Genomic DNA, 15,065 nt, shown 5'->3' on the forward strand with positions numbered 1-15,065 from the left:
TGCTCTTAACCCAGATAGAGAACTTTTTCCACTTACTACCGTAAACTTTTCTAGTGGAGGGTTTCCTGAAAGGACAGAATGACATGTTTAATGGGGGATGCTAGCTTGGACTGTTATGATTATTGAACTGGAGAAACCATGTAGCAAGGTTTGTAAGAGGAATCACTGATGGATGGGAAATCAGATCCTGAGAAGATCCAGTAACGCTGGCAGATACTTCAGATGAGACCGGATGACAGGGAACCACAGTCGAGGTGGACAGAAAGGGGCAATTAGGATAAGGGATGTTCTCAGGTGTTGTGCTTTCTGCAGAACCTTGGGTTTTAAGGGAATAGGAGAGTAGACAAAGGAGACCCAGAGGCCAATCGTGCACTACAGCATTCCTTGGTGATTCCCCCAGAGGGGAAATCAAGGTGAAGTACCTGCTTCACTTGTGGTTGGCTAGGGAGGCGAGGCAAAAAAGTTGCAACATGGTTGACCTCAACAGTCGAAAGTCTGCTTCACCACTGAAGGATTGAGGGACCACTCAAGCTAGATCTGCTGAACCTGTTGGCCAACATGCTGGAATTCCCAAAACGGATGTGTGTTGCAATAAGGAAGCTGCCAGAGGGCATTGCCCATTCCCACACTTTCGTGGCCTCTCTGCATAACAGATAAGAATGTGATCCCCCTGCTTGTTGATACAGCAGATTACTACTACGTTGTCGGTCTGCTCTGCAATCATCTCTAGAGAGAGGCAGTCATGGAAGGCTTTCAACGACAGAACTACTACTCATCTCCAGAACATTTATATGCAACTTGGTGTCTACTGGGGACCATGTGCCTTGGATAGTCTACCCCTGAAAATGTCCCCCACCCCCACAAGGAGGCATCTGTAGTCACTGTGGCTGTGGGCAGTGGGAGAGAAAAGATCCTGTCTACAGAAAGATCCAGAGACTAAAGCCACCACTGGAGGTGATGTCTGAACACTGGCATTAGTCTCATGGTCAGACAGGAAATTAAGCAAAGCCGATCACTGGACAGTTAAGGTCCATTGGCAGCACTCATGTGGTACCTGGTCAGGGGAACAAGATGACTGGTAGAGGCCAGGGATCCGAGAGCCGGAAGAACCAAGTGAACTGAGGGGCGCAACAGGTCCAGAAACTGTGACCTGTTCCCGTATAAACTGAATTCGGCACAAGGGTACCGCTGTAATCTCTTTGAAAACAGAGTCTAACCGAACACCTATGAATTCCAACTGTTGGATGGGGATCAGATTGGATTTCGTAAGGTTGACTTATCCCCAACCAATATAAGGGGGGGGGGGGACATAATGAATCGCCTGTATCAGCCGATGCTTCGAAAGTGCCAAGAAGAGCCAATCAGAGGTACAGAAAGACCTGGAACCTCTGTATTCACAGATGAGCCGGTACCACTGCCATACATTTGATAAGCACCCGGGGGGCCGTGGTAAGACTGAATGGTAGGGCTCTGAAATGATTGGCTCCTAGCCAGAAGCGTAAATGTCTCCTGGAACACCTGTCTATTTTGATGTGATGATGGGCGTCCAGGAGAAGCACAGAGCAAATCCAATTGCCTTGCGTAAAAGTGGCAGAAGGAAAGTACAGTTTTGTACCCACCATAAATGTAGATGTCCGATAGGTATGCATCTGCAGTCCTAACAAATGGGTTGTCCTGCCTCAGGCAGCCCTTCGGTCGGCCGGATTCCAAAGTCTGGGTCTGGCCTCGGCTGATGTCGCACTTCACCCGACGTCATAGCTGCTGGGGTATAAAGGCATCAGCCGACGCCATTTTCCTCAGTGTTTCTTGCCCCAGATGCCAGGTGCCCTCTAGGAAGGCTAAATTTGGATAAATGGAAAAATTTCCAAACAGAAGAAAGAAAAATATATATATATACATATATACATACAAACAAATACATCATAATAGATTCCCCCAGCTAGCTTAGAGGGGTAAATACCCTAGGAATACCACAGAGGGGAAGGAGGGTGGGTAATCCTGACTGCAGATGCATACCTATCGGACATCTACATTTATGGTAGGTACAAAACTGTACTATGTCCTTCAAGGATGCATCTGCAGTCCTAACACATGGGTAGAATACCATAGCTAATCTGTGGGAGGAGGCACTAAGATAAAGATGGTGTAGTTAAGATCCCCTGTAAAATAGCAATTGCAAAACCTGCTCGGGATCTGGAGTATAAAGGAAGATTATAATGCTTGGCAAATGTATGCACGGAGCACCAAGTAGCAGCTTCTAAAATGTCTTTGGTAGCCACTCCTCGTAGGAAAGCTGTAGTGGTGGCTGTAGCTCTTGTGGAGTGAGGCCTGATATTTTCAGGAGTTGTCTTTCCATGAAATGAGTAGCAGAATCGAATGCAATTTCCTATCCATTTTGAAATGGTCTGCTTTGAAATTGCTTTTCCTTGCACTCCTGTCGCATATGCTACCAGAAGCTGGTCAGATTTTCTACTGTTCTTGGTTCTGTCCAGGTAGTAGCGCAGTTGTCTGTGTACATCCAAGGTGTGTAGTAGTTTTTCCCCCCTGTTCTGTGGGTTGGGGAAGAACGTAGGCAAATGTATGGCTTGGTTTAAGGATACCCTGGATACCACCTTTGGCATAAAAGTAGGATTGGTTCTCAGAGACACTCTATCCTGATGGAAGATAAGGAAAGGCTGCACTGCCATTAATGCCTGCAATTCAGACACCCTTCTTGCTCAAGTGATTGCTAGCAGGAAAGCAGTTTTCCAAGATAAGAACCAAGTCTGCTGTTGCTGCTGGTTCAAAAGGGGGAAGTGTTAATTTTTCTAGCACAAAATTGAGATCCCATGCAGGTAAAGGTGGTTTCCTTGGAGGCTTTACATTTTTGATCCCTCTCAAAAATTGTCTGAGGAGAGGATGAGAGAAGACAGGAGGTTCCATGTTGTACTCTGCTGAAATTGCTGATGCATGTATCTTAATGGAAGAATAGGACAGGCCATTGTGGAACAGTTCTGCTAAGTATTCCAGGATGTGTGCCAGGTTTGCTAGTGTGGCATTTTCTCCCTTTTCTGCACTCCAGATGAGGAACCTTTTCCATTTGGCTGAATATGCTTTCCTTGTGGAGGGTCTGCGAGCCTCCAGGATAATGTCCTTGACCCTCTGAGATAAATCAAGCTGGTTTTGTTTTATGCAATTTTCCAAGCAGTTAGCTGCAGTGTTTTTAAGTTTGGATGCAGGGTCTTGTAGTTGTTCTGCTTTAGAAGTAGAGGACATAGAGGTAGATGCCATGAATGCGTCCGAGACATGCTTCTTAGTAGCGGGTACCAATGTTGCCTTGGCCAGTCTGGAGCTATCAGAATTACCTTTGGCTGTTCCTCTCTGATCTTCAGTAGAACTTTGTACATCAAAGGAAGAGGTGGGAAGGCATACACTGTCAGGTCCTTCCAGCTGAAAGAAAGGGAGTCCACCCTCCAGGCAAGTGGGTGGTATACTCGAGCAGAATTTCTTCAGTTGGTGGTTGTGTGGGGAGGCAAACAGGTCTATCTCTGGCATTCCTGAAAATATCTGGATGCAGCATCCATTCGTGAGCATCCGTGGTAGTTCTGCTTAAGCTGTCTGCTAGTGAATTTTCTTTTCCTGGTACAAATTTGGCCTGCAGTTGGATGTTGAGATTCAGGGCCAAGTTCCACAGGTCCATTGCCGTCCGGCATAGAGGGTATGAATGTGTGCCTCCCTGTTTGTTGATGTACCACATGACTGTGGTATTGTCCGTCCTTATCAGCAGGTGTCCTTGCTGGATGAATGGTCTGAATGCCTCTATTGCATGCTTCACTGCCAGCATCTCCTTTAGGTTTATGTGTAGATTCAGCTGGTCTTGTGACCATAGGCCTTGAATGCACTTGTCTTCCATGTGTGCCCCCCGCCTAGGTCTGAGGCGTCCGTGGTAATGGTCTGCCTTGGATGTGGTTTGTGGAAAGGCAATCCTCTGTTCATCTGACAGGCCTGAGCCCACCACAGAAATTCTTTTTTCAGACATGGAATGATTGGTATCTGGGCTTCTAGACTGTGTCTGTGCTGAGACCATACGTTCCTTAGGTACCATTGTAACTTTCTCATATGCAGCCTGGCATGGGGGATCAATATTATGCAGGATGCCATGTAACCCAGGGCCTGCAGGACTTTCCTTGCAGTAAGCTGAGTTTGTCTTGTTAATGCCATGAAATAGACTGGTAGTTGCTTTTGTTTTTCCTCTGTGAGAAAAGCCATCTGAGTTATTGTGTCCAGTTCTGCCCCCAAAAATGTTATCCTTTGAGATGGCACTAGTCTTGACTTTTGTATGTTGACTGTGTATCCCAAGGCTTGCAGCAGTTGTATGACATAGGCCAAATCCTGTATTAATTTTGCCTTGTTGTCCGCTTGTAATAGGCAGTCCAGGTATGGGTAGATTTGGATTCCCTGAAGCCTGCAGTGAGCAATTACTGATGCCAAGCATTTCGTGAATACTCTGGGCGCAGTAGATAAGCCAAAGGGCAATGCTGAGAATTGATAATGCTCTGATCCTGCAAGAAATCTGATGTGTCTTCTGCAATCTGGTCATATAGGGACGTGCAGGTATGCCTCCTTGAGATCTAGAGTCACCAGCCAAGACTCCTTGCCCAACATGGGAAGAAGTTGCTGTAGTGCCAGCATTTTGAATTTTGGAACAATGAGATATGTGTTCAGTGCGGACAAATCTAGAATAGGCCTCCATTGATTTTCTTTTCTTGGTACAAGGAATAGTCTGGAGTAAAATCCTTGGCCTTGTTCCATAGATGGTACCTTTTCTATTGCTCTCATCTTTAGTAAACTGAGGATTCGTTTTAGAGCCTCTGATTTCTGGCTTGGTGGAAGGTTTGGCATTCCTCTCTTTTTTGGTAGAGTGTGGAAGTGAAACCTGTAGCCCTTGTCTATTGTTTGTAAAGTCCATTTGTCTCCTGTAATACAATGCCAATTTCTTGAGAATAAGGCTAGCTTTCCACCCAAGGGTGCTTCCAGTTGTTCCCTGGTAGGCGGAATCAGAGCCAAGTCATTGTGTCTGTCCTGTAGATGTGGTTGCAGTCGCAGCTGTGGCGGCACTTCCTTGGTTGGCAGGTTGCCACTGACCCCTATAGGCACCCCTAGATTGACCTCTGCCTCTTGGGCGTCTATTTCTGCCTCTCTGTGCTCCGGAGCTGTCTGGAAAGGACCAATTCTTTGAAGGCCAATGTCTGCTAAACCTTGGAGGTTGGACCTGCAAAAAATCCTTGACTGTTTGGACAGATTTTGCTTTTTCTTCCACTTTCTTTAGAACCTCCTGTGCAGGGGAGCCAAACAAACTTCGCTTCTCCATAGGGGCATCCAGGAGTTTAGACTTAACATGGTCTGGTAAGGATTGTTCTTTTAACCAGGCATGCCTTCGAATCACTGCTCCAGTCATAGCTGATCTAAATGAAGCCTCCAGTGCATCATAGCCACATTTTAGAAAATGATTACTGACCTGCTGAGAATTGTGTATCAAATCCTGAAGGGACTTACGGTCTAAAGGTTCAGGAGAGGCCAGTTTTTTATTAAGTTGTTCTAACAAAAATTCCTGATACTGAATCATGTGAAATTGACAGTTCAAAGCCCTCGCAGAAAGAGTAGCAGATGTATAAACCTTTTTACCCCATCTCTCTAATGCTCTAAATTCCGTTTCAGATGGGAGTGAGTTTTTGGCAGAGGCAGCTGCAACACCCTTAGGGCCCTGAGAAATGGTTTCTGGGTCTGCAGCATGAGCCTTATACAAGTGGTAGTGAGAATCCGGGACCCTGTAGTATCTGTCAGGCTTTGCAGGGGCTGGGGGAACAGAATCAGGGGTAGTACTGGCATCATTGTATGCATCATCAACAACTGAAAGTACAGGTGGAATGGCTAAAGGCCTATGCTGTGGTAAGTGTAAAAAAGTCCTTAGCCTTTTCCTAGAATCAGAAAAATCCTGACCCTGCCATTGGAAGTGTTCTCTCATGGAGTGTAAAGTTTCCCCAAAAGAAAATTCTTCTGGAGGAGAGGCAGAAGGAATGGAATCCTCTGCATCAGAATCCTCATAAGGTGAGTACGGGCCTTCCTGATGGTCTGATACATCTGAACCATCCGAAGAATAGTCAGAGGACAGAGGTTCAGGGGGTTCAGTCCTAGGCCTCTTATCAGGAGGGGGTTGTGAAGTCCTGTCTGGGTGAGGATGGGATCCCCTGATCAAAGAAACAAATAAGGTCCTCAGCAAGGCTGAGGATCTGTGAACTGGAGGTAGGCCTGTGAGAGGGAGCTTTTGAAGGTAAGGCCTTGGAAAGTTTGGCTGCTTTAGCCCTGGAGAAAGCCTTGATAGACATAGAAGCAGGGGGTCTAGCTGCCCCACGTGCAGGAGTAGAAATGTCCAACGGAATAGTGTCAGACAATTCTTGTGTGCCTGCTACTTCAGAAGGAATTTCTGTAGCCGACTCAGCCATGGCCTGTGTGGTCTCGGTTATCGGAGGCATGCTTTCGGCCAAAGGGAGAACCGAGGTCTCGGTTTCAGCCGAAACAGAGACACTTGCGGTAGGCCTGACCGTGGTTTCAGCCGAAATCGCGGGCAGCGAGTGTCAGTCCTTTTCTTTGCGTTTTTTAGCTAAATGCGTAGTCTGAGTCTCCGACGGCATTTTATATGCAAAAGTGGAGCCAAAAAACTCTTCAGCGAACTCCGACCGACGTCTAAGAGTCCGTCGGTTGAAGGAAGCACAGGCTAAACAAGCTGATACGTCGTGGTCTGGGCCTAAGCAAGGAAGGCAGTAAGAGTGGAAATCCTTATGAGGTATTTGTTTCCCACAAGTTAAACAATTTACTTTGACATCGGCTGAGGCAAGAAAGAGTCCCCAACGGGGTACTTAGCTTTTTAGAAGTCTTCGGTAAGCTGAAATCTCTGGATCTGACCGACCGGCACTTGCGAACAGCTTCTGCTTCGGGCACAGCGCGGCAAGAAAGACTGAGGAAAATGGCGTCGGCTGATGCCTTTATACCCCAGCAGCTATGACGTCGGGTGAAGTGCGACATCAGCCGAGGCCAGACCCAGACTTTGGAATCAGGCCGACCGAAGGGCTGCCTATGGCAGGACAACCCATTTGTTAGGACTGCAGATGCATCCTTGAAGGACATCTGAGCAGTAACCATCTGGAACTTTGATTTCTTCACTGAAAGACTGAGCTCACCGAGATCCAGAATAGGAAGTAGGTCCCCAGTCTTTCTTGGCTCTAACAAGGAGAGAGAGCAAATCCTCCATCTTGCTGGGACCTCTTAGATCACTCTTTTTAGAAGTTGAACTTCTTTGAAAGCCAACTCCCTTTGACTGTGTGGAACATCTGGGAGGTTGCATCTTACTGGAGTGGGCTCCAAAAAGGGAATGAAATAGTCCCTGGAAACAGTATTTAACACCAAACTGACCTGAAGTGATGCTTGTCCAGGCTAGTGGATGCAGGGAAATGCGACACCCAAATGCCTGCAGGGCAGAGCAGATGGGCAACGTTTCAGGAGCACTGATAGGGCTGCTCAGAGAAGGGTTCCCTTGAGCCCTGATTTTATGGATCCCCCCTCCCGCGGGTGGTGGCATCCATTGAAACATCTCCCCCTGCTTCTGGAAAAGGATTCTTCGGGAGCATCAAGAAAGGGAGACCGTGTCTTATGGAACTGCATCTTCCTAGTTACCAGTTGAGTCTTAGAGAAGGACCTCTGGAGAGCAGAAAGCCTGATCCCAACTGCAGACAGTCTTCCCTTCCTGCTCACTGCATGTCAAACTGTCCTTCACGGAAGGTCCGAAAGACAAAGCGGTATTAGTAAAGGACACCTTAAGGGTTCCGTGAACCCGTATAAACTTAGCCAGGCATGATGCCTCAAGCAATGCCTGTATCAGCTGCCTGAGAGGTAGCTTCTGTGGCATTAGAAATTAACCTCATCAAGGAATTCGCAAGGGAGGTCAGAGTGGATAGCTTGGAAGACACCTTCTTGAGGGACTTTACTGGCAGCAACTCTGTAAGGGAAGTGGAAAGCTCAAACCAAATCCCTTTGGAGGCGGATAAAATGTGCCAAATAATTTGTCACTCTCAGGACAAAGGTAGCAGAGGCGTAAACCCACTTTCCAAAACTGTCAATCTCCTGGGAATCCCTGTTCAAAGGATGGACCATGGAGCTGAGCTAGCTGCTTTTTTGTGGCAGTGGCAACCACTATGGTATCGACAGGGCCTCCTTTGGTCCAGAAAGAACTATCTTGCAGGAGGACTAAAACTTGTCAGCCATTTTTGGAACAGGCTCCACTGTGTCCAGTTCCTTCCATGCCATTCTGGCAATCACATCCACTGACATCAGCAGGAAGAGGACACCCAGGAGGTAGATGGGCTCATCACAAAGGCCTTCAGAAACACGGACTCCTTTGAAGATGGGGGTTGGGGATATCATCTGCACTTTTGCTTCAACAGCTCAAGGATGCCTCCAAAGGAGACATCATTGGGCGGAGATCTGGGGGGCCAGTCTCCTTTCTAGAGGTCTGTATCCTTGGCGAGGGAATCTGCGGGGGAGTCCAAGTGCCGCCTCTAGCACCTTCTCTTACGACGAACCTCCTTCGCTGGTGGCTCCAAAGAGCTTGGAAGAGACAAGGACGCCCATAGGGGAGGAAACCCCCTGACGGCTCGTTCGAGAGGGCTGACCCTGAACCGGATGGGAGGCCTCGCCAGACAAAGTAGAGAGAACCAGCGAGGGAACTGGAGGTGCGGCAGAGGAAACACCAGACCTGGATAAGGTCCTCTCTACCACCTGGGAAAGCCAAGGTGCTGGAAAAGCAGGCCTGTCCTCCACTCCCAACCCCATCTGAGGGAAAAGTCCCCCAGAAAGGAGTGCATCCAGAAACAGCAACGTGACCCCAGGATGATACCGGCCAAGAACTATTGAAAGGGACTGGTCCGAGAAGACTGAATCAGACCCCCCCCCCCTGCAAAGCCAGCATTGACTAATCAGTTATAGGGCTCACCCTGCTCCAAGGATGGGGGAACAGAGCAAGTCTGGGACCCCGATGGAGTCAAGAAAGGGGGAAAATGCTGCTTCGCCAGAATCTGACCTCAAACATCCTGGTCCCTAGAATCCAAAGCCGCCAGGGGTGGATAAGGAGAAAGAGAAACCAGGAGGGGTGTGGCTCCCCTAGACAGAAGGGCAAGAGAAGCCAGGAGCCTCAACTCTATTTGGGCCTTGAGGAAGCTCATCATCCTGTCCATGTCTGATGGCAAGAGACTCTTAGAAGATCTAGAGGAGGAACAGGAGAGAGTAGACTTGGAGGGAAATCTCCCCGATCTACTACCATGTTCTGGGGAACGGATGTGATGTCTCGGAGCCAACTGGGACCTCTGTTTAGAGGCAGAAGGGACAGTAACCTCCTCCAAGACTAGTCAGATCCGATGGCCCGTTGGGTCAAAAGGCCTAACCACAGTGGACGGATCCGACAAACTGGTCAGATCCCAGGCTGGCCTGATCATAGTCGGATCCAAGGGCCTCTGATCCAGAGAGATCCTGGACCCAAAACACTGCTCCACGGCGCTCTGCTCTGAAAACTTTGGATCAGAGAAGGACTGGGGCTGGAATCTGATCTGGGGACTTGGGATTTGACGTGTGTTTTTTTTTTAGAGGGAGTGGGCTGGAGAGAAGGGATCTTCCTCTTCGGATCAGAAGATGAAGCCTTTGAGGGGGAAACAAAAGTCACCCTTGGGCCCGATCAGTTAGCAGAAGTTTATGTGGCACTCCGCCACAGCTCTGGGATTAAATATGCAGCATAAAGGTCACATTCATCCTCCAGGTGTAGAGCACCCAAGCAATATGCACACTGCTCATGCGTGTCGCAATGAGGCATTTTCCGGCATCCCAGGGAGCATTTCTTAAAACCAGCAGGTTTATCAGCCATAATTTAAAGAACTACACTAAACTACCACATCAAAACACCACCAAACACAGCCCTAACAGCTACTAGAAAAAAGGATGCCAAAAAACCCAACAGACACTAATTTAACTAAAGAACCTAAGCTCCGGGAAGGGAGACAATAACCACAAGAACAACACTAGACTAAACACTACACTAGAAAACTAGAATTAAGTAGTAAAGAGAAAAAGCACTTAACTAGCTAGAGCCACTGGAAACGTGTCTCTTCAGGATACATGGCAAACAAAATCTGGAGGTTAGAGGGGAGCACGGCATCATAAGAGAGAGAAGAGCTAGGGCCTTGGATCAGTCTACTGAATGTTTCCGGCTTGGATCCGATGTCTGATCCTAGACCCTATGGTGATGAATGATGGACATGGATAACATCAGATCCAATAGTTTCAATGCCATTATAATCACTTATGGTGCACATGCACATTAAAAATATTAATAGAAATTGGAACGTGGTCTAACTCTGAGTTGTTACTCGCCCAAATAGGCAATGGCTCCTCACTTACATAAAAACATACAACATGGATTACAAAATCACCAACTAGATTACTTCAACAAATTTTAACAAAGGGAATTACAGATGTGGAACTTACAGATAACTGTTCATTTATAAAGGAGACACTATTGAAATTAATTCCAACAAGCCAATCATAATAAATGGGCCTTTTAGCAATAACAGCAAATGTCAGACTTGTCCAGTTTATACTGGCAAAACTGAAAAGTGGTTGAAAAAAAAATAAAGCATTTACAGTATTAAAATGCAAGAAAAAAAAAACACCTTGACCTTTCTAAGCTCTGTTCTAAGTTTAAGAAAAGGCGTTGCTGCACACCAGGTTTAAATGAGTGTTTATATAATTACTTTGCACAGAATATGTACACAGCAAAATTATGATATTTATATTTTTTCTATTGATAGTAAGTCGCATGCCTTTTAATCATGCTTTAACAGCAATTGTAATTCATATCTGGTTAAGTCCAGTTTTCTTCTGGTGGATGGAAGTGCTACATTGTGAACATTTTAAGGGTGTGCATTGAACATTATATACAGTTTGTGTTACATATCTCTGCAGATGTTTAAACATGTAAATGTCTTCATATAAACAAAAGCCGTGCACTTCTGTACACCAAAAGAACCAGTTTTATAAGAAGTTGACCAGAAGGCATGGCAAGCCAATAAAAGAACCGGCAGATGAAGTACATGTACAGAGAAATTACATGAATTTTAAAATCTTTACAGACCAGAGATAAGGTATGAACATAATTCCAGACCATATAAAATAAATCAAAAATCCAAACAATTTTTTGAGCATACACATAGTGTTGATTAAAAAGGTCAGGCTTACTTGTCTAGCAGAGGCAAGCTATTCTTTTTGTTTTCCAGTGCCAAGTCCCACTCTTCAGGAGTCTGCTGTTGAAACAAAATTGAGTACCACCTTCAATAAATTAACATAACAAAAACACAATTTCCTACTCTAATATTTCTTGCCATATCAGCTGACCTATGACAGGACCTTACTTCAATGGGTCATGTAGTTGGGTTCGTTTCCCCGAATCTGGTAAACTTCCTAAGAAGATCCTGCACTTAAATTAATATGCACTCAAAGATGGCATACACTGATGTCACGCACTGACTAAACTCTGACACCAGAGCTTACAAGCCCCACCTTACCAGCCATTAGTAAGCACCCTTCCAGCAATTCAAGACAACAGTAAAAGACTCAACACCTAAACAAGCATATAAAAATATATACTTACTTGCAGAAGCTATCCACAAATGGGAGTTGCCAACACATATCAGGGCATTTCCACAATGGCATAAATCCCAAGCAATAACCAACAGACTGGGAACAGCCAAGGGAAAACAAATTAAAGTTCAGAAGGCTTAATCCTGAAGTACAGGAGTAGGAAAGGGGAGTTCAAATCTCAGATTACCAGTCCAGCAATGCACGATGGATGTGGGCACTGAAGTCCAAGTAACCATAGTGCAGACATCTGCAACATACTTGAAAGCAAGCACTGGAGGCAGTCAGACTAATAAATGTAGTAGGGCTTAACCTACAGCATTTTTAAAGAAGAAAACTGGTCATGAGATGCCCAAATGCATCAAAATTTAATTTAAAAACAAAAGAAATACAGACAATGAAGTATACAGCCCAGTCAGAGTTTTTAAACACGCTCTAAAGGGCATGAAATGCAGGCTATATACTTTCCATAACCTGACATTATAACAGATATAGAATAAGCGGGACCATCCTTGTAACAGCAGGACTAATATTAGTAAACATTAGGACAGCTCAGCACCTGAAGCTATTAGGTCTCTTCCTTTTATATCATAATGTACACAGAGGACCATCTACAAATCTCTAGTACACAAAAGAAAGTGGAGAAAGTACACACAAGCCTGTAGAACAAGCTAGCAACAGAAAAGTCAAGGCAGACAGGTATGTTCGAGAGGATAGACGTGCTTATCAAGATACCCCCCCCCCCAATTTTGCTCCTGCAACCCAGTCATCAGAGTAAGAGCAGACTGATGGACCGGTTACCTATCAAAACATCTACTCTTCATAACATCTAAACTCAAAACATCAAGACCATAACATCTAAACTTCAAAATGTCTAAAACTCATAACATCAAATCTTAAAACATTGAAAACTACAAACTATAAATAACATCCCACAGAGTTTTTACTATGTTTATGGAGGGGGGAAAGCCCCCTGTACCTCCCACCCCCATAAATTAAATATACCAACTTCAAGGTCGCACTACAGTGTTTTTTTCCCCCCCACTGTAGTGCAACCTTGGAGATGGTATATTTAATTTACGGGGGGGGGGTGCAGAGCCCCCCACTTGAGGGGTGCTTGCCCCCTGCATAAATGTAGCAAACAGTGTGTGGGATGTTATTTATAGTTGCTTTGTAGTTTTCAATGTTTTGAGATTCGATGTTATGAGTTTTAGATGTTTTAAAGTTTAGATGTTATGGTCTTGATGTTTTGAGTTTAGATGTTATGAAGAGTAGATGTTTTGATAGGTAACCGATGGACCACCACTCAAGCAGCAGTTAGTGCTGTTTTGCTTAAGGCCCAGCTCCCTCATACACATACTGTAGAGCTGGAGAGGGGGATGTGCAATGCCCCCCCACTTCACATGGGAGGTTTCCTTCAATAGTTTCACTCTACCCTCACAGCATAGGAGATGGTTTTCCCAGTATCCACTGAAAAAAAAACGCCCAGTGTGCCCCTGAGTGCAAATAATCCTCATCACCCACTCTAGGAGAGACTAGCAAGCCACACTCCATCCTCCCTCTCCCTGCTTGATTCCTCTCATCATGCTATGACAACTAATTGAACTCCAGTCACAGTAAGGGCTCCATCCCTCTGTACTACAGAGCCAGGACAGCTCATCAAGATTTGTTGTGATATCAAATGTAACTTTCACAGCGGGTGTGAGGAGGACTATGTTCAGTAGCAGCAGGACAGAATATCAAAGTAATCATTCCTGACTAGTCTCACTTTGTGAGAGCATACTTTTATTAGTGTGGCCTCAAAGGAAGAGGCAGACCCAAATGCAGTGTCATAATAAAGGTAATTCAGTGAAAAACAAGTAGCTGTTGCACAACCTAAAGCTACAATGCCAAAAGACCTATGAAGTATTTTTTTTTCAGTAGACTGGTTCCTGGAAGCACAGTAAGAAATTAAAAGCTGAGAAGTGTGATAGATTTAGTTTTAACACAATAAAATGTGCCCATGTACATACATACAACCGAGAAGGTATTCTCTCATTAGTCAGGAAAGAAAATGGGTATTTTATTTAAATTTATCATTTTGTTGATCGGGAAAGTCCGACTAGGGCACAGTCTATTTTCAGCAGAGGCCCAGGGAGAAATGCTCCAGATGCAGGTCTTTGGAGTGTGGGAGGAAACCGGAGTACCCAGAGGAAATGCACACAAACGCAGGGAGAACATGGAAATTCTGCACAGAAGGCACACCAGCCAAGAATCGAACCAGAGAACCTCTTGCTGTGAGGCGACAACGTTAACCGCTGCACCATGTGGTTGGATTGGTTAAATTTAGTCACAAAACCTACCTCGAGCATAAGGGATGCTCGATCTTTAAGAAATTTTAGATAAAGTTCTACAAAAACATCTTGCAATTCAGAAAAATGTTTAGCAGGACATTCAAGATGGGTGCTTAATTTCAGATTTCCCGGTGTGAAATCAGAAACTGAGAAAATGACTGCCACTGAAATGGATTGCCAGCAAAAAAAAATAATTTGAGAACCTGAAAGAAAATCAAAAGGCGGAGAAAACTGGCTGGGAACAATCCTGCAGCTGTTCAGCAAAAAGCAGTTAAAGTTTCAAATTTGGTGTAGGATATGGCTTACAGTAATTTAGAGGAAAAAATAAAGTGTAAAATAAAACAATGAATAATATCACCAACTCAAAGTCTAGAAAAATAGAAGCTTTAACCAGCTGTTCAGATGAACCGCTAAAACTTCAAAAATCAGATGAAGAAATGAAGAAAAGGCTGGCTAAGCACAAGGCTTCTCAACAAGAGCAGTCTCAAAAATAGTAGAATTAGGTTTAGTCTATACTTTCTACCTTAGATCTTTATTAGAGAAACTGGAAGGAACAGACTTAACTTTATATGAAAGTACAAATGAGCAGTCTGACTGGCATTCCACAGCAGGATTCATTACAAGGACACGTGTGTGCCCCAAACTTGTCCATGAGAAAGGAGACAATCCACATTAGTACAGATGTAATCATACACCTATGTATAGTTGATCTTAAAACTAAGACAGAAAGGGAAGTATGAGACAACACTGTGAAATTATTCACTGTAAACCAGACTAAACAGAAGCAAGTTTATTCCAGCAATCAGGAGTGTCGAGAAGCAGGTGTGAAATTTAAGGTGCTGAACCCAGTTGTCTTCAAAGTATTTTTTTTTTTTTGGAGGATCAAATACATTTTGGCAGCAGAGCAGTGTTAGATATAGTTTTAGAGATGTATAAGTGCATGTATACCTGTTTGCTAGTTAATGCATATACACTTCTGTTGCTATAATATATGCAGGAATAATTTAGTCAGTTAGA

General features: G+C 44.9%; 1 protein-coding gene across 1 annotated transcript in view; it reads right to left on the minus strand.

Moving 5' to 3' along the window:
- Positions 1-15,065, minus strand: part of ZCCHC2 (zinc finger CCHC-type containing 2) — a 656,453-nt gene that overhangs the window by 566,997 nt on the left and 74,391 nt on the right. Inside the window, exon 2 of the mRNA XM_044065714.1 lies at positions 11,317-11,381. Coding sequence (XP_043921649.1) covers positions 11,317-11,381 — 65 coding nt within the window. The remainder of the gene's footprint in view (positions 1-11,316; positions 11,382-15,065) is intronic.

This window comes from Protopterus annectens, chromosome 3.part0 (genome assembly GCF_019279795.1).
Source record: "Protopterus annectens isolate FY-2018-M chromosome 3.part0, PAN1.0, whole genome shotgun sequence".
NCBI lineage: Eukaryota > Metazoa > Chordata > Ceratodontiformes > Protopteridae > Protopterus > Protopterus annectens.